General features: G+C 45.6%; 1 protein-coding gene across 1 annotated transcript; it reads right to left on the reverse strand.

The window, feature by feature from the left end:
• Window positions 1–30: 30 nt before the first annotated feature.
• Window positions 31–17,225, reverse strand: pkp3a (plakophilin 3a). The gene is made up of 13 exons (XM_084452506.1): window positions 16,862–17,225; window positions 13,246–13,337; window positions 10,831–11,648; window positions 9,585–9,708; window positions 8,625–8,829; window positions 6,941–7,115; window positions 6,172–6,289; window positions 5,743–5,907; window positions 5,182–5,364; window positions 4,597–4,750; window positions 3,973–4,168; window positions 2,388–2,475; window positions 31–1,106 (listed from the first exon to the last, which is right to left on the reverse strand). Exons 1-13 carry the CDS (start codon window positions 17,091–17,093, stop codon window positions 1,065–1,067), a joined length of 2,592 nt encoding a protein of 863 aa, XP_084308632.1. The 5' UTR covers window positions 17,094–17,225; the 3' UTR covers window positions 31–1,064.
• Window positions 17,226–19,990: the final 2,765 nt, after the last annotated feature.

Consider the following 19,990-nt stretch of genomic DNA (forward strand, 5'->3'; position numbering starts at 1 on the left):
ACCATTACAAAAATGTACACATCCGCAGTTAACTTTTGAAAAGAACACAAAAATAAATTGTATGTTTTGCATATTGTGGATGTACTGTAGTTAGTGGCATTGTCAGAATACATCGACAGATAGAGTCAGTGATCATTGAACAAATGGAAATTCATTAAGATACAGGAACAAGTTCATTTGACATTGATACTGTACACTAAAAGAACAGGTTTTAAACAAAGTTTAAACATGTACTGTATTCAAATGCATCCTCCTGGGTTCAAATTACATTAGCCCCCATGTTAATACAAATAAATATACACTCTTATTTTCTCTTAACTATAATTAAAGCATTTCAAAGTACAAAACAGATATTGCAGCATCGTGCTTTTACCCCAGCCTGTATTTAGTACAAAATGCATTTTAACTACTGGATGCTGGTTGACTCAATCCCAAAAATACAATGAAAACCAGATAACAGATACCTTAGTATAATTCTGCAAAAGGAATCTCCATCCAGCATTTGTACAAAATACTACTTCGAGTACCTTTGTAACCAATACCATTACGCCCCCTCACTTATACAGGTGCACATCTCAGCAGTTATTGTTTCAGACGTAAATGACAATGTACAATACATTCAATTATAACTTTCAGCTATAATAACACACACTCTTTTTTTTCCAGACAACATCAATGTACCAAAAATACACAATGTAAAAAATAAAAAATAAAATAAGAAACAGCAATTTAAATGTGTAATCATCCTCTAAATGTGAAAGGACCATTCGGATTTGAAAGAATGGTTTCATAATTAATAGTTCCATCTGGATACATGTCGCACTGAGAAATTCCCTGATCCCACCACTGATAGGCCTACAGCATTCAAACACAGAAATAGAGGGGTAGAGAGTTTATCATATGACTCTGGATCCATCTTGACAGTGACTTGGAGTGGACTGAAGGTCCCTTCATTCTGTGTGCGTAGGTGACCGAGGAGTCGTCCATTGTTGTGCAGGTCTTTAAAATGACCCAAGTGCTCATGCAGTATACTTATCCAGAACCTTTGCATGTATAGTCCTTCCTTAGATCGTGATGTCTGCAAAGTCTGGCCGTGTGAACCCTTTCTGCAAAACACAAACAAGGAAGACGAGTGTCAGGAATATTTACAGACACACTGGACACGGTCCTAACTGTACCTGACCTCTTTTTACTACTGTAGTTTGAATAATGCAGTGAACTTTGCACTTTACACTCCTGGATAGTGGATACACATGCTGGAGGTATGCCCCAATCCTACAGCAGGTACAATAACATTTAGCTAAAAATAATTTGGTGTCTTGCACACAAAAAAAAATCTGTGGTCGGAAACAAAGTTGTGTCCTGTACATAAACAACTGCCATCCAGGTATGTTGTTGCGCTGTTAGGACTTGCAGTCCACAAGATCACCTGAACCACACCTTGTGGAGGGGCATGCCACAATCTGCTAAAGCAATCATTCTGTCAGGCCCCGCCCTACAAGGTGTGTGTGTGTGTACACAGATCACAATTTCCGAACAGTTACAGAGTATGTTTATGAACACGAACCACCCAGTCCTCCAGGGGAACACAGATGCTGGAATGTGAGCAACTGTTCTCTCACAGGCCCACTAACACAGAGAGAGAGAGAGAGAGAGAGAGAGGGAGGGAGGGAGGGGGAGTGAGAAAGAGAGAGACAGAGACAGAAAGAGGAATGTACAGTAGTGGGGGCTCAGAAAAAAGCTGCTGTAGATCAAATTGCTGTTGATTGAACCACTAATTGTCCACACTGTGTGTTTGTGTATGTGTGTGTATGTGTGTGTGTGTGTGTGTGTGTGTGTGCGTGTGTTTGTGTATGTGTGTGATGCATGCGTGCGTGCATGTGTCAGATTGAGATACAATAGGGGTGGGGATTGGAAGATCGGGAGCTTAAATTGAAAGTTGAGCACAGTCAAAGCAGATGACTTGCACAGGGAAAACACCTGAGAGAAGGTGCCAACATAGTTCCTGTAACGCCTTTCATGTAATGTCACCATTAGCCTAGTCTCACTCAACAGATCTGTTTTGGGGGATAAGCCTTGTCATTCGTTTATTACTGGCCAATCAGTGTTTCCGATTCATGTGGTCGGCCAATTAGCGGCGACGGGATTCTTCCAGACTACATGAAACAACAACAACCTAGAAACCGCTCCGCTGAAGACAACTGTGATTGGTTTAGAGAAATACAGCGTTGTTTCCCCCCCCCCTATCCCTGGATAGCGCAGCGTAAACGAAGTGTGGAGATGGGTCTGGCTATGTGAGACTACCAGTAACCTGAACGAGACCATAAACATTCTCCTGGCGGTGCACAACGTCCCCTCCCCCTCCTTGCAGTCCTGTAGTCGCTCACCTGTTTGTAGTCTTTGTGAAGCTTTTTGTACTGAAACATGTTGGAGAGGACGGTGGCAGCTGCTTTGGCAGCCTTCAGCTTCCCAGGGCTGAAAAAGACACAGTTACAGTTCACAATCGTCTTCTGTCCTTGGGCAAAAAGAAGGTTTGCAAACACACAGGAAATGTAACATAGCACATTGCTCTGTGACAGACTGAAAGTTATCCACTCTTTCGTGGACTGCTACAGTAAGCATTTTTTTGTGTTGGTTACCGTATATAAAGACACTACAAGTGAATAGCATTTTCTTTTCCCGTCACTTAGTATATTGGCAAAATAAAAGTAAAACTTTAAGTCTGACTTCATCCATTATTTCGATATTTAGTACCGAAATATATACAATGAGATAAGATAAGATGGACTTTAATAATCCCTGGTGGAGGGGACAATTTTGCCTATTTGCTTACTGCCTAGTTTGCATTATTTTTTTTAAAGCCCAAGGCCCAAATCTACAAAGAATGAATTGCTCCTGCTAATAGCTCGATATTTTGCACAGCAATTGCTACGGCAATCTGCTCCAGTTTAGCACGATATCCACAAAATAATTTGCTCTATTGATATGCCCAGGCAAACACACCCACAAATTTGCCAACTGTGTGCAATTTGCGCCCATAATTGCAATTAGCCATGTGCGTGTTCTTGCGCACGCCTGGCACGATGGTGCCTTCGTCTGGCTACAATAATGCTGCCAATTTGTTCTTGTATATACATACAATATATTGGATATAGTTGGATCTTTCCCCAGGGTTTCAAGCTTTTCTCCATATTTCAGGATCATATCTCAGGATCATAATGAAAACGACAGACCGCACTTTTTTGCAGAAAATATCAGTTCTGTTTGTTTCTGTGCATCACAGCTGGCTGAACTTATTTTTAAATCCCCCTCTATACATATTTCATCCTTAATATCATCCAATATCAATTCGATATCATTCAAACTTCATAAGTTCTGGAGAGAGACCGAAGGAGAGAATGCGCGCTGCCTGCTGCAGTTAATACCAGCTTTTCAAAAGCAGTATTTGCACCTCTCTAACTGCTGTATGTGTATCAGACGCCAGGCTTATTTGGGGCAATTTTGCACAGTACCCAACACATACATACATTCAAATGAGCCTGGCACAGCTGTGGAGCTATTTGCTCATTGGTGCAGTTTGCAATACCTTTCACCCTTTGCGTGTTCTTTGTGGACTGGATGCAATTTTTTTGCCTCTGCAAAAGCCACACAATCCCTTTGTGCATTTGGTCCCAAGTGTAAGACAAATAATATTTCTCTTCATGTCATGATTAAACTGGTAGAAATGTGTGAGGATATCTTTTAAGAGAGAAAAAAAATCCTATTCACCTGTAGATTTTATTAGGTTTTCATCAGTGTGGTTAGATAAAACACTGACAAATATATGTTTTCAATAAAGTCTGTCCATTTTTGTATTAATATAGTGACATGTTATAACAGAACCTGAAAAGTGATGAGTGGAAGGAAAAAAAGCCAGTTTGCCTGTAGTGTCTCCTTCAAACCAACATCTCAATATTCCTCCTGCCTCCATACCTGTTGTCGTGGGAGTTCTTGATGGGCACGAGTTTCTGCAGCCCGTCAAAGAAGGTGATGTCTCTGGCCGCCAGGGAGCTGCTGGTCACCAGGTTGTTCAGGGCGCCACAGATGTTGACCACCACGTCGCTGGACGGCACTTTCTGGTGCCCGTCGGCCGGCAGCTTGGTTACCAGGTGTTTCACCACCTTTGTAGCTGCAAAAAACAGAGACCGTCAGACGGCTGGCTGTCCGGCTGCCTTCTCTAACCACTCCCCCGCGTCTCACGTCTTCCTCATCTAGAAACGTGTTGCTCCACATCTGGGCTGTGTGTGGCCCCCAGCGGCTCCACTGAAACCCGATGAGCGCTTGACTTTGAAGGGGCACAGTTACGCTTGTTTCAGTTAATATTACTTGGATTACACGCTTAAACTCTGTGTAGGCCTTTTTAAAATCACTGCCACTTTGAAAACTTGAAGTTTTTCCACGATTTCGTCTTCCGTGTAGGGAAACGGCTGCACTGGCAGTGATTTTAAAAAGGCCTACACAGAGAATTTAAGTATTTAATCCCAATAATAATCGACTGAAACAAGCGTGACAGTGCCCCTTTAATCCAGAGAGCAGCGGCCGGGGGGACTGACTGACCCATGTCGTTCTTGTCCTTGGCGTGGCGGGACAGGTTCCTCAGGAAGCCCGTGAGGGAGCGCAGCTCCAGGTCATTGTTGGTCCTCAGGAGGTCCAGCACCACGGGCAGCATCCTCTCCTGCTCCAGCGCCACGCGACTCAGCACCCCCGCCCACTGAGAGGGAGGGAGAGAGGGAGGGAGGGAGAGAGAGAGAGGGAGAGAGACAGAGAGAGGTAGAGAGAGAGAGGGAGGGAGACAGAGAGAGAGGTAGAGAGAGAGAGGGAGGGAGACAGAGAGAGACAGAGGGAGAGGGAGAAACAGAGAGAGAGAGAGAGGGAGAGAGGAGACAGAGAGAGGGAGGGAGACAGAGAGAGAGGTAGAGAGAGAGAGGGAGGGAGAGAGAGAGAGGGAGGGAGACAGAGAGAGAGGTAGAGGGAGAGGGAGGGAGAGAGAGAGGAAGGGAGAGAGAACAGGAGGGAGAGACAGTGAGAAGGAGAGCAGAGAGCAGCTCACTATGTTTCCGGAGTGCTTGTACGAGTGCTCAGGAGCGACTGAGCAGAGAGGAGAGTGTGTTTTTTTGGCGGCGGCCGCGGGGAGCTGCTCACCCTCTTGTCTCCTGCCGTGACGTTCTGCAGGGCCCCGGCGGCGGCCTCGCGCGTGGTGGAGTTGATCTCGCAGTTCTGCAGCACCTGGTTGTACAGCCTCAGCACCAGGGGGTGCCACAGCCACTCCATCCCCTTGGGCACCTTGGCCACCTCGGTGAACAGGGCCAGGTCCTGGTTCTTCCTCTGAAAGACGGGACGGGGAGGTCACTACTGAGCACGGCACGCAGGAGAGATCCACGCTCGATCTGCGCTGCCGGTCCATTCTGAGCGACCGCCGCTTAAAGGTGCAGTGTGCAGAATTTTGTGGCAGATTTTTGTGTAGACTTGGCAGAAATGGAACATAATACTCATTATTTTAATATGATATAATTCCATGAATCAAAGATTATTTCATAATTTTTTTTGTTACCTTAGAATGAGTCCTTTATATCTACATAAGGAGCGGGTCTTCTTCCACCATTTTGCACCATGTAATTGCATTCAGTCAGTTGCAATCTGCAACCTCACCACTAGGTGCCGCCAGAAATCCCACACACTGCACCGTTAGCATGAGACACGTACGTTTTTGGCTTTCCTGCTCTTGGGGGTGAAGCAGCCGATGGCCTCGCCCCGGGAGGTGTCCTGGGCTCTGGATGGCCCCTCCAGACGCAGCATGGCGGAGGGCGGCAGCTCGCTGTACAGCTGGTAGGACAGGTTCCTCAGGACACAAACCACGTTCTCCACCCCCTGATACACACACACACACACACACACACACACACACACACACACACACACACACACACACACGAGAGTTGTATTTAGAACATTACATTTTACATTACAGACATTAAGCAGACTCTTTTATCCAAAGCGACGTGTACTACTACTCGCCAGAAGTGCATTCCCTTCTAAACAAGTGACTAAGAACATAATAGTGCAAGTGTAGCAAAATACACTCCTGGATATGTCGAGTCAGATTCACGTGAAGCCTGCTGCGCTCAGCCTCACCTTGTCCTCCACCTTCTTGGCCTCTATGGAGGCTTTGATATACTCCACCAGGGCCTCCACCAGGCCCCGCGTCTCCCTCATCTGCTGGCGGGTCTTCTCGTTCACCGAGCTCAGGTTCCTGGAGGGGCCAACAGGGGACGCAAACCCAGGATCGAGAGGTCAGGCAGGAAGTACAACTCACTGTGTAAAGTCATGACCTCTGGATGACAGGTGTGTGTGTGTATGTGTGTGCGTGTCACTGTGTGTGTGCGTGTGTGTCATTGCGTGGTGTAGGTGTGGGCTGTAGGTGTGTGTGTGTATGTGTGTGTGTGTCAGTGTGTGTGTGTGTGTGTCATTGCGTGGTGTAGGTGTGTGTGTGTGTGTGTGTGTGTCACTGTACAGTATGTGTGTGTGTGTCACACACTGTGGTGTAGGTGTGTGTGTGTATGTGTGTGTCACTGTGTGTTGTAGGTGTGGGCTGTAGGTGTGTGTGTGTATGTGTGTGTGTGTCACTGTGTGTGTGCGTGTGTATGTCATTGCGTGGTGTAGGTGTGTATGTGTGTGTGTGTGTGTGTGTGTGTGTGTCACTGTATGTGTGTGCGTGTCACACACTGTGGTGTAGGTGTGTATGTGTGTGTCACTGGGAGTTGTAGGTGTGGGCTGTAGGTGTGTGTGTGTACGTGTGTGTGCACGTGCATGTGTGTGTGTCACTGTGTGGTGTAGGTATTGGCTGTAGGTATGTGTGCGTGTGTGTGTGTGTGTGTGTGTGTGTGTGTGTGCGGTTGTGCACCTGAGGCAGCCAGTGGTGTTGTAGAAGATGTCCGACTCGGAGGGGCTCTGGTGGATGACCTCTGAGTCTCCGCTGCCTGACAGTGGGACGAGGATCTTCTCCGTCAGCTCGGACAGCGTCTCTCTGGCCAGCTTTTCCTTCAGCGTGTCTTTGGATGAGAGGTTCCACAGAATACCTGCGTAGACAACGACAGGCTGTCAGCAAAAAGGCTACTCTTTCCACCTATCAACAGTGAAGAGCTCCCGCACACCATCGACTGCACCTACAGATAAACTTTAATAGGACGTTTCAGGTTAACTTTTGTGGATTTTTTGGCTTCCTCCTAACCTGACCCACCAGATGGTTAAACTGTTTGGAAAAGGGCAGGCACTTTCAAAACTACTTGGCAGGTGATCGGATGAACCATTGGGAAAAAATCTGAAAAAGTCTCTGACGCGCTAATTTCAACTGCTTCTCGCCGTCATAAACCCGCCCAGCGTAGCCATTTGTATTTCAAATTCCTCAGAACCAACGCTGATTGGCGAGATTGTTTTCTGATCAGGCTCAAAATGTTCTCCATCGATAGTATCCAGACTGATTTGCGAGCTCGCAGCATCAGGATGGTCTCACCAGGCTACCGTAGCTTTCTCCTACACACCTGTCTTATTACATTATATTTTTCCGTGAACCTCTCAACAGTATCATTGAAAGTTGTTTTTTTAGGATTTATTTGGAGTTGCTTGTACTTGTATGACGGAGTGAGCGTCCTTTTTTTTTTTACGTGTGTCCAGATTACGTCTCGTCTGTGACCGAACTATGACCAGTCCGATGACGATCTTATGGAAAACGATTTGCAGCCAAAACAGCTGCCTAAGGCCTCTCTGTCACAGTTTGTCACTGGGATTAGCAGAAGACATGAGTAGCTGAATCCACAGAAAGCCACAGCTCATGTTCCAACAGTCAGCCAGCGTGGGTGATAAGGCCCTGACTCATAGGGAGGGAAGGCTCATGAAAACGCTGCAGGTCAAGACAACTCCTGCACACTCTCCACTCCTCTTCATCCTCTTCACACACCCTTGAGAACAGATGGCACCTCCCCCGTGACTGTGTACTGTGCATTCAACACTACCCAGCAGAGCAGGCACCCAGACACACACTGGTTAAAAAGGTCTCACGATCGTTCGAAAGGTCTCACGCTATCATTCTTTGACCTAATTTCCTTCCTGCTATTTTAGTGTAGAAGTGCGTACAAGAGGAACCCGCTCATGTTCATAAAAGAGGAACATGCTCATGTGTTCCTCACTTGTTCCATCCATTTGTGACCGTAGGTTTTGTCAGCCAGCCTTAGTTAGCCTGTAGCTTAGCTGGACCTAATCAGGGAAAATTTAACAAGAGTAACAACACCGAGGTACCTCTGTGGCTGCCATTGCTTGTCTTGACTTAGTTGTATTGGGTTATTGTTGAAGGATGTTTAGTTTATACGAGTTTTAGTTATAGTGGTTTGCTAATTGTTGGATAAGGCCTAGCCTTTGCTCTGACACCTCCTGTCATCACATCAATATCCACAGGTCCAATAGAAATAAGTCTGAGACTTTGTGTTGTCCTTGACAATGTAAAGATATGATGCATGAATCATGTGTGGTCTTAGCTGTTCTATTGTCAAATAAACAAATAAAAGCTAAATGGCGCCCGAGCGTTGTTGTACCGGTGATGTTCTTGCGGAGCTCGTCGTCGTTGTCCTTCAGCGCCTCCATGAGCTGCGGGATGCCGCCCTCCTCTATGAGCGCCACCTTGTTGTCCATGTTCTCGTAGATGAGGTTGCGCGTGGCGCCAGTGGCGTAGCGCTTCACGTCCACGGACTCACTGTTGAACAGCCGCACCAGCTCAGCGATGCCCTTACAGCGACGCACCTGCACACGGGGACGGATGGATGGGCGTGAGGTCAGGGGTCACGTAGTTCCTCAGGATAACGTGCACCTCTCTCTCTCTCACTGCTTCAAGAGGTACCACCACGATCCTCCATCTTAAGCACCTAGTATTACACTGACTACCTACGTTAAATGCGCTTATTGTAAGTTGCTTTGGATAAAAGAGTCTGCTAAATGACTGTAATGTAATGTAATGTAATATGGTACCATGCTGCACTGTCGGTTGAGCTAAGTTCCTTGTAACACTATGTAGGTTGGTCTGGATTAATGATACTGTATATAACACTGTAGTTTTGATTTACTAACGGGTCAAAATCACTCAATACAATAAGAAGAACTACGAGTGTCTCGGTTGCCTCAGGTTCCCCAGGTCATCACAGCAGACAATATATATGTATATTGGTAGTATGACTGACAAACTACAACAAGCTACTTGACAAGCCACTTCATGTGTGAGTTACAGTAAGTGCTTATACTGTAGCTTCAGAAACCCCTGAGGCTTTTTGCGTCTTTGGCACACCTGGTGCAATCGTCGGGGCTGACACAATAGTTACAGTAGTACCCCTGTGCCGTGACACATATTTACGGGCAGTCAGTTCATGTTGCTGACATTTCCAACAATTTCCCCTCAGGGAAATCAATCAATTAATCCATCTATCTATCCATCTATCTATTAATCTATCCATCTATCCATCTATTCATCTATCCATCTATCCATCTATCCATCTATCTGTTACCTCCAACTTGGCCTCGTTGTTGTTGTAACACTCGTGCTGGATATAGGCTGCACCCAGGACCTGCATGTCAACGTCTTCCTCTGTCAGGTACCTGATCGCTGTGGGCATGTCCAGGCTATTGATCCTGTTCAGTTGAAAAGAGGGACAAAGATTATCAAACATAATTATAAGAAATCTCAACGCTTTGGTATTCCACGAGAACACAGAGTGGTACTTTAACACACTGACTCTGTCACAACAACTGGAATAGCATAATGATTTAAGCTTTTTTTTTCTTCTTACAATTGCATAATGACCATAATTGTGCTTGTTCATGTTCATGTTTCATGTTCAAATTGTTTGTTTGTTTGTGTGTGTGTGTGTGTGTGTGTGTGTGTGTGTGTGTGTGTGTGCGTGCGTGCGTGTGAATTCTGGACTATCACATTGTGGTCTTCCCATCTGCTCTGCAAAACCCTCAAGTTGTTGCTGTTTGAAATGTGAGTGAAACTGCTCTAGCGCCACACCCAAACCAGTCAGGTCGCTACCGAGACACCTCGCGGTCCACGGCTTTGAGGAAATATTCACACCCTCTCTTTCTGAAAGCCTCCTTACGCATGTGGCACTACCCCTATACCCTGCACTACCCCTATACCCCGCAATACCCCTATACCCCGCACTACCCCTATACCCTGCACTACCCCTATACCCTGCACTACCCCTATACCCTTCACTACCCCTATACCCTGCATTACCCCTATACCCTTCACTACCCCTATACCCTGCACTACCCCTATACCCTGCACTACTACCCCTACACCCTGCACTACCCCTATACCCTGCAGTGATCAGCCTCCCTCTAGTTAAATCACCAAGCCAGACGTAATGTGAATATTCTCAAAACAGGCCTTCCCTGAAGCTGGCGTATTTACAGTAGGTATTCCATACTGTGAAAGGTAACTACAGGCAGAAACAGCGTACTGTATCAGTCCGTTCACACACTCTGCAGTGGAGAGTTCTGGCCCATACTTCATTACACACTATCATTTGAGGGGTTCGGCCTCCGCCAGTCTAAATCTGTCGAACTCGGTGTGAGAAAGCTCTGCATCACTGGTATTTGTGTTTACTGACTTTCACTTTCGGGGGGCAAAAGCCCCACAAACAACCCCCCCCCCACCTCCCAGTGGGTGGGTGTTCTGCTAAACACAACGCTTTTACTGCGAGCGTTGTTGGCCTCCACGGCCCATAACGGCTCGGCTCTGTCTCTCACCCGCTCAGGTTCCCCATGCTGCCCGTCATGTCCATCTGGCCGTCAAAGATGTCCTCGCCGCGGCCCATGCTGTGGACGCTCTTGACCGACTGGGCACGGGACAGGGAGCGCTGCTGCATCAGATTGCCCTGGGAGACGGCGGGCACCAGGAAGCCGCGCCCCTCCCCGCCGTACATGCTGCCCCCGGAGGACATTTGCTGCTGCAGCGCCACGCCGCTGGCGCCCGACACCGAGCCGATGCTCATGCGGTTGTTCCGGTTGTTGATCCGGCTGATGGTGCGGAAGGCCGGGCCCTTGAAGGAGTGCGTCTGGACGATCTCCATCTCGCCGCCGCCGCCGCCGGACATGCCCCCGCTGCGCGCCAGCGTCCCGCTGAGGGAGCGCCGTATGGGGGGCGGGAAGGTCATGGTGCCCCCCATCCCGCCCGCCTGTCTCACCTGCGAGGCCGAGTTGTAGCCGTTGATGGTGCTGTACATGGACGAGCGGTTGAAGGTGGCGTCGCGTTCCGAGATCAGGCTGCCCTCGCTCTCGCCCTGGGCCTGGTGGCCCACCCACGTCGCCACGGGGTTGGGCTGCAGGCGCATGGAGCGCACGGACATGGTCTCCAGCTCCGGCCGGGTCATGGTGCGGGTCACGTGGGTGGTCATCTGCTGCCTGCCGCTCTCATGGTAGCCCCCGCCCCCCAGGCGCATGTCGTCATAGTAGGCGGTGCTGCCGCCGCCGCCGCCCGCCCCCACGCTCATCCTCGGGAGCTGGCCCAAGTCCACCGCCGAGCGGGACGAGAAGCCGCCACCGCTGTACTGGGACATCCGGGGAGCCTGGTTCACAGAGAGGACATGAGTCAAGACAAGCACCTACTTGAGTTACATTACCAGAATCAGGGAGTGGCGACATGCATGGTTGGTCTTTGTACTGTACTTACTGTACTGTAGATTGCTTAAAGGTGCAGTGTATGGTTTGTGACATTAACTTTTGTGATGTTAACATTTTGAAAGATTTTGAAAAATGCAACCGACAGAATTCCCGCCCCTCCCTTCGGGCCTCCCTCCACAGCCACTCCTCCAAACTGGGGGAAAACAAATGACACTCGCTAGGCAGGTAGGTAGGGAGGTTGACAGGCAGGTAATCCATCCAATCATTTCAATTTGGCAACTCAAAATGATTGGACGCACTTATTATTACAGTCCTGCGACTTCCACAGATAATGGATTTATTTCATTTTAGTGTCTAAAAACTGTCATTTATTGATGAATTGGGATAGGGATGTATTAAGAATTGCAGAAAATATAATATGCTTCTGAGCCAAACTGCATACTGCCCCTTTAATTGTAATTGTCATAGTATGGGTGTGAGTTAACTCCAAGGAAAGTGTTGAATCATATTTAAAATGAAACAAAAAAATGTAATCGTATCACCACCCTTATGACGTAAACAATGAGTGATGAATGCCCACTGTACATTTACATGTAGAGTACATTTGTGTCATACTCTACAGTTAGCTACTGTGTAATAGTTATGTAATGTTTTCCTGTGCTACTGGAAAGGGGCAGGAATCTTGAGGGAGGACTTCAGGCCCGGAGCTGGAGAACTGTGAAATACCACACTAGTAGCCCCCAGGCCACTCTCTGGCCGTGCACCGTGAAACCCAGAGAACGGCCATATTCAACTACGTGGTTATACATGGCCAGAGCGGACAGTCTGTGGACAGACATGTTAACATACTGCCTCTCTATATTAGTTTAGTCTACCTTCCAGTCGGTAATTTATATTTGACTATGGTAACATTATTTATATGCATGCTGCCTCCACCACCCTGAAACAGCTTGACACTTTTTTTCATTCAGCACTTCGTTTTATTACTGGTGATAATTTTAGAAGGCATCACTGTAGTCTTAATCAGGCAGTAGGTTGGCCATCCTTGGCTGCTAGGAGAACACAGCATTTACTCCTGACTGGTTACTTCTTGAGGTCCCTCGTGTTAGGAGGACAGAGCTGGGAAAATTGTCTCGAGTCACTGTGCCCCTAGAACTTTCAACGAACTTCAGGAAACCATCAAATTGGACTTCTTGGTCTCTTTGGGCAGTTGTAAAAGCATGTTAAAGGAAATTGGGGTTGAAGGGTGTGCATGTTTTAAATAATGTTCTTTTGAAAATATGTTTTAGCAGTTCATCAGTTGTATCTATTTTATTGTGTATTGTGTTTAATGTATAATGATGTTTTTGTTTTTATTTGATCATTCTGTATGATGTTTTTATTGCTTTGTAATCCAGGGCACCATTGAAAATGAGACCCCGGCCTCAATCAGCCCCCCTGGTCAAACAAAGCATTTAAAAAATAAATAAAATAAATAAATAAAACTCTTCAGTTGTGGGTTAATACTGAAACACTGAGGTACTGTACAGTATCACTACTCACCATCACTGGTCTGGAGGCTGTGTACATGTAGGACTTAGAGCTGAACCCTGGATTGTAGGTTTGATACTTCATGGTTGACGAACCTCCATATTCTAGAAATATGAGAGAGACACACAATGTTTGAATTAAGTCAACGTCAAACAATATTATCTTTGTTGCAAATGACATGATAAATCAAAAACCCTTTTTCTGTAGAGTATTCTCTGATACGTCTCTCCTCAAAAGAGAGTATTAAAATGTCTCATCAAGAAGGGCTGTACTGTTGTCCCTGCAGGGGATCCAATCGAAAAACCCTTTGGTAACTTCCTGGTAACTTCTTTGGTAAACTTTTATTGGTGGTCTCAATAAGATTCCCCTACAGGGTCAACCGAAGAACCGAAAGTAGCAGTAGGTTCTAGAAGCAATTATTTAAATTATAGGCTAATAAAACAGATGCAAGCTGCCTGGATGTCTGTCCTGTCCTGTGTATGAATAATTGAAGATCAATGACCAGGGTTGCTATTGTGCAGCAGGGATACGGTTGCTCCACGGCCTCATTCAGCCCAACACCTGATCGGCTACCAGAGTATGACCTCACTGGTCACCCAATACCAGGAAGGTTTTGCTCCTTTTATGTGTTGCATTTTGACTTGATGCTTTTAAAGTCTCATGTAAAGCACTTTGAATTGCCTTGTTGCTGGAATGTGCTATACAAATAAACTTGCCTTGCCTCCATATATTGTAGCCTAGCCTATACGTACCAGGCCAGTGCTGCACTCTCCATAGAGACAGTGTGTCAATATTTCTCCATTGCCAGAGCACTGACAGACCTAAATGGCTGAACGCTGAAGGGCTGGACTTTGTGATAGCAGAGTTATGTGGCAGGGACATGCACCATGTTAGGAGCTGCAGATGACAACTGACCTCTCCATAGTTCTTTCACACCATTATCTGGGTCAAATGAAATGAGGACACTCCCGTCTCAGCAAACCATGTGACATCTAGCGGCATACGGTACTGTACATATCACAAGTTGTCGTTTTTTCACGTGCAGAAATATCCTACACAATATCCTACAGCCTGAGCTATTTGCTGTATATTGTTCGTTTTCAAGAGGTGAACATACAGTCATACCATCATTTGAATCATAACTCAAGTATAGGTCTATTCAAATCCAGACACGGTAGACAAAATGCATGCAAGGACGGAAGCTGTCCATTACGAGCCGTTTGATTCCACTTCAACTCTCGCATGTGTCAGCACGTCTCTCCATGTAAATGACATCCCCTCAAACAAAGCTGTTTAACCTTCCCTCCTGGTGCCTGTTCCTTTGCCTTTTTGACCCTGTATGAAAACCCTGAAAGCTGAAAGGCCCACGCAGGGATTCTAACCAGGTGAAATTAAGGTTAAGTCATTGAGATTTAAAATCTCTTTTTCAGAGAGACCTGGCCCGGAGGGCAGCATAAAAACACACATTTAGATTTCATACAAACAAACACACAAATATCAAACATTTAAAGGGTGTTGTTGACATTTGTTGGGTGTGTTGTTCTTTGTTTGTGTGTGTGTGTGTGTGTGTGTGTGTGTGTGTGTGTGTGTGTGTGTGTGTGTGTGTGTGTGTGTGTGTGTGTGTGTGTGCGTGCGCATGCGCGCGTGTGTGCTCCCAGGTAAAAAGGAAGGGTGGGGTCAATGGTGTATGACTGAGCTTCACTGCTCTGTGTGTGTATTCCCAGATAAAAAGTATGGGATGGGTCACAGGTGTATGACTGAGCTTCACTGCTCTGTGTGTGTGCATGTGTGCATGTGGGCGTGTGTGTTTGTGTGTGTGTGTGTGTGTGTGTGTGTGCGCGTGTGTGTGTGTTCCCAGGTAAAAAAGTAGCTAAGAAACCGGTCAGATGAGAAATACAAGAGCGATGCGTCTCCCGGCCAAACCCCAGCCCAACCCTGACAACACCCCAGAAACACGCCCACGCCTCTCACACAGCCCCGCCCACCACCGCCAAGCACAGCCCAGCCACCTTCAACCTTAAACAGGGTCATTAAGTCAAAGGTTTCTCTTCTGTTGGGACATGTCTCCCTGAAGAGTCAAATATGTCATTTCTGAATTTCACTAGATGTGCATCAGAAGAACCCTCTGGGGTGTTTTGTCCAGGGCAGATAGTCTACAGTATATATTATCTTTTATAGCACTACTGTAAACCCAGTAATTGATTAACACGGTACCAAACACACAGTCTACCTTGGCTTAACGCAGTTTAGAATGCCAGAAATGCTTTTGAAGACAGCAGGGAAGATTGACAGCATGTTTCGTTCGTGACCTGTGACCTGTTTCGCAGGCAACTCGCACGTCAGTCCGAATTCCATACAGTAACAACAGCAGGACGGTGGGCTCCAGGCTCTACCAGCCCTGGGGCCTGAGTCAGGGCAGTACTGGAGCTTTAACAGACCTGGAGGACTCACAGAGCTGTCAAACAGAATAACAGCTCATAAACCACCAGAGAGGCCTTCTTTCCCACTCAGTCAGGGCTTTGGTTTACAGCTTCTAACTAAATCATAGTATATTATAAAGCACAGTGAGGATCAACGCAAACATATCCAGGACTCTGTATAGCAGTGGTCTTGACCTTTGACTCAGACTTCTGTATGGACAATGTCAATAATGCTGCATTACATTTACTTTTTTTGTCTTTTAGAGAACCGACTGCATGGTCAACTGCATGGTCGACACAGGGACGTGAACTAGCCAGACCGTGTCAAAAGTCAAAACTGTAAAAAAAAAAAAAAGAATTAGACTTGGGAACATGACATTAATGATATGGCAGTGGGCAGTCCCACACTGCCCTGCCTCAAACTGTTTAGGTAAACCACACATGTATCAACAAGGATTATCTTACTACACTACAATGAACTTTGGGAAACCCTCTGTTTAACCCAAGAGCTTACGTAACACCTACACTCAGACACTCAGCTGGCTTTGTTTGAACCTAAAAGGCACCGACACTAATTCTTTGACATGGCTGCCTGCTTTGACAAGTGGTTTCTTTCACCAGACTTTCCTTGAACGCTCTTCCCTTAAATCTGACTAACACCTGGAAACCCAACCTCTCTGAGGCGCTTTCATCCGAGTCAGTTATCTCAGAGTTCATGAAAGCCATGCTTGTTTGGGCCTGTTAAATATTAACCCATTTTGGACACAGATAGACCCAAATGTGTGCAGCTCAGAGCCTGTGAGCAACTTTTACTCTGAATGGACACATTCGCTCTAACTTCAACAGGGAGAAACAATGCTGACTGGTATGAAAAGTCACATTCAACACCATAATTCTCAGGAGCAAGGAAAGCAGCGCGCGTGCACAACGCGCGCGCGCGCGCGCACACACACACACACACACACACACACACAAACACGCGCGCGCACACACACACACACACACACACGCACGATGTAGGCCTACTATAATAGATACTATTAAGGTGGACTGGACAGTAAAAAGTTGGTAAAAAAAAACGTTCAGACTACATTTTGTAGGCTACAATATTACAGTAACCTATAATGTTTTGCATAATGTCGTAATGGTTTTGTTCAGGTAATATTTAATTAGAATGTGTCACGTGATCCATGTCGGTGGAATCCTACCTGAGGAAGAATAGTGCGCAGCTGTGCCATTTTGTCGTGGAAGCGTAGATTTCTCCGCGAGTCTCATCTGAACCTGCTGCTGGACTCTCTGCTTGGCCATCTCATCCGACATGGTGCCTCCATTCCCGAGCTGGATCTCGGGCGGGACCGCGTACGTGCTGACGGAGGTGTTGGGCTGGAGAGCAGACAGGAAGGCGCTCTCTGAAGCCATATTAAATGCGCTCATGCTCATTGCGGACAATCTGGCTGTCGCGTCCCAGGTAAAGATAGAAAAGTCCAAATCACTCCCCGACAGCCCTAATGTAGCCTATTCCTACACGACACAAATAGAGTTGTTCAATACAAATAAAATAAATTGGTAATCAAGTAGTTGTGGTTCTGCGCAGTTGACTCGCTGTCAGCTGTGAAGAGACGCTCCCACGACTGTTTCTGCCCCGACAGTCAGGGCTTGAATAGTGGGGAGGAGCCTATGACATGATACCTGAGCAGGTAAAGCTGAAAGAACGTTTTCTCCAATGAAATGGATGCACCACAAAAGCTCATAGAAAGAAACCCTCCGATTATTGATTTTAAAAGAGAAAAAGAAATACATTTTGTTATTCGTAGTCCGTACTGATATTACAGCTAGGTGGAAGTCTGTCACAAGGCGTGGCGCAATCGCACCCTGTGGTTAGGCAAGGGCCACACCTTTGTTTTCTCCATCTTGTTTTACCTGCGTAGCAAGCAGTGGGAGTGCGTGCTGCACACAGACCTGATGCGTAACTGGAGTGTTAATTTAGCTCGCTGGCACACAAGACACACATTTGGACAATTATGTCAGAATGGCCCCAACTGTTGTTACTTTCAGAACTCTCACTTCACCGAATTGAACTGGAATGAATGAACACATCAGGTCAGACCGGTCGTAATGTCCCTGAGGATAAGTCAGGTGTCTCTCCCTAGGGACTCTTGACCAGAGCAGTTTTGTTTTCATCTGAATGTAGCAGAGAGAGAGAGAGAGAGAGAGAGTAGTCTTGTGTCACCAGGCTGTCCTCGGGGAGAGAGAGAGGGAGAAAGAGAGAGAAAACCTGCTGACCCTCTAACCCACCTCACATACTCTCTGTCATGTGATACTCCTATTACCTGAACATATCTCCTCGCTTTGTTAGAGCTAATTATGAGAATGTCTACCATGTTGTATTCAGTCTACCCTTCTACACGCACTCCTACGCTTTTACATTTACATGCGTTTAACACCACTAGGTATGGATGGATAGTACATCACAACACAATATGAGATTCTATACCATGAGACGTTCACCTTGTCTCCAGAAATCCAACTATAGGCTTATTAGCCTGTTCTATGACCATAAGGATTTGTGAATTAATTGTAATTCATATCTAAAAAAAGTTTTAAAAGCTTTAAAAAAAAAAAAAAAAAAAAAGGTTATTAAAAATTAACAGCCAATAGAAATGAAATGTTCCAGCTTACCATTAAGGCTCAGGGCTTCTGGAGGCAGTCTTCAGTGCAGTAATGCTGTTGCTGTATTAACAGAGATTTGTGCTCTGATCACATTTAAGTGATGTACCTTAAGACAGACCACGCCTTGACGACTACCTTGAATTGACAAAATGGTAACAGAATGACACACACACACACACACAAGGATGACTCAAAAAGGTAAGGTAAGGCACGCAATTAGACAGAGCATTTGAAAAAATGCTGAGAATGAGAGAGAACGGAAGAAAGTAGGTAACTGGAGTAAGTCATTTATCTGTGAGAGGAACTAAACTCTCAGACTTCAGCCAACAAAATCAAGATTGACATGAGATAGTGAGAGAACAGGAGTGCAGAGGTATCACACCTACTTATACTATTTAACTGTAGTTCCTCTCTAAACTCTGTTGTGTTTACCCCAGGATTCTCTTTTCAAAATAAATAAATAGTGATCAGATCTTGACAAAAACCCTATAGGCCTACAGTAAATGATCATTCACATGCTAATGCATAGGAACAGCACAGCTATTATGTAATTCATATCTGTTCTGTTACTAACCAGGCATCACTGTCTGCTCCAGATGTAGGGTGTCAGAAATCAGATGTGAAGCGTGATTACTCAGAGAGAGATGTGTGTGTGTGTGTGTATGTGTGTGTGTGCGTGTGTGTGTGTGAGAGAGAGAAAGCAGTGAGATCACAGCTTCTGTACAGGTGTCCAGTGAGCGGGGGATGAGCTGTCTGTGTCAGTAGACTCCTCAAGGGGAGTACGGCTTTGGCTCTACAACAGAAGATCCCATGTAGATAGATAGATAGATAGATAGATAGATAGATAGATAGATAGATAGATAGATAGATAGATAGATAGATAGATAGATAGATAGATAGATAGATAGATAGATAGATAGATAGATAGATAGATAGATAGATAGATAGATAGATAGATAGATAGATAGATAGATAGATAGATAGATAGATAGATAGATAGATAGATAGATAGATAGATAGATAGATAGATAGATAGATAGATAGATAGATAGATAGATAGGAATACACTGGAATTGATAGATAGATAGATAGATAGATAGATAGATAGATACTGTAGATAGATAGATAGATAGATAGATAGATAGATAGATAGATAGATAGATAGATAGATAGATAGATAGATAGATAGATAGATAGATAGATAGATAGATAGATAGATAGATAGATAGATAGATAGATAGATAGATAGATAGATAGATAGATAGATAGATAGATAGATAGATAGATCATCCCTGTGGGGGAATTAGCAGTAATTACTCTGAAGATGGCAGTGTGCAGTTGAGGTGCTGTTGCGTCATGATTCGGGCCAGAGTTAATAACCCACTTAGTTAATAACCTCACGTTGTTTAATACAGAGACCCACCCAACCTGGATACCACTTATCTTTATGTAACCAGCCAACGTCCACCTTTGTGGCAGAAAGCAAATATACAAAAACATGAGTCATTGTTGGTGATGAAGTCTTCACTTGCCAGTGTGATTTGTCTCAGTAATCTGGCTGGATTGTCCGTCAATAGGACCCCAGGTAGGCTAACGATTTAAATGAAGATAAGAGAAAACATAATGTCTTTCATGTGAAGGATGCTGGGATTATTATTGTGCAATAG

Source organism: Borostomias antarcticus (genome assembly GCF_949987555.1).
Source record: "Borostomias antarcticus genome assembly, chromosome: 18".
NCBI classification, from domain to species: domain Eukaryota; kingdom Metazoa; phylum Chordata; class Actinopteri; order Stomiiformes; family Stomiidae; genus Borostomias; species Borostomias antarcticus.

What these genes read in the sequence shown, in the direction of transcription:
- pkp3a (XM_084452506.1), bottom strand. Translation starts at nt 17,093, where the DNA reads ATGAGCATGAGCGCATTTAATATGGCTTCAGAGAGCGCCTTCCTGTCT. An exon ending in CCAAGAAGGTGGAGGACAAG is followed by an intron (nt 5,908 to 6,171) that starts GTGAGGCTGAGC and finishes TGTGTGTATCAG; the next exon opens with GGGGTGGAGAACGTGGTTTG. An exon ending in TCACGGCAGGAGACAAGAGG is followed by an intron (nt 4,751 to 5,181) that starts GTGAGCAGCTCC and finishes CCTCCCTCTCAG; the next exon opens with TGGGCGGGGGTGCTGAGTCG.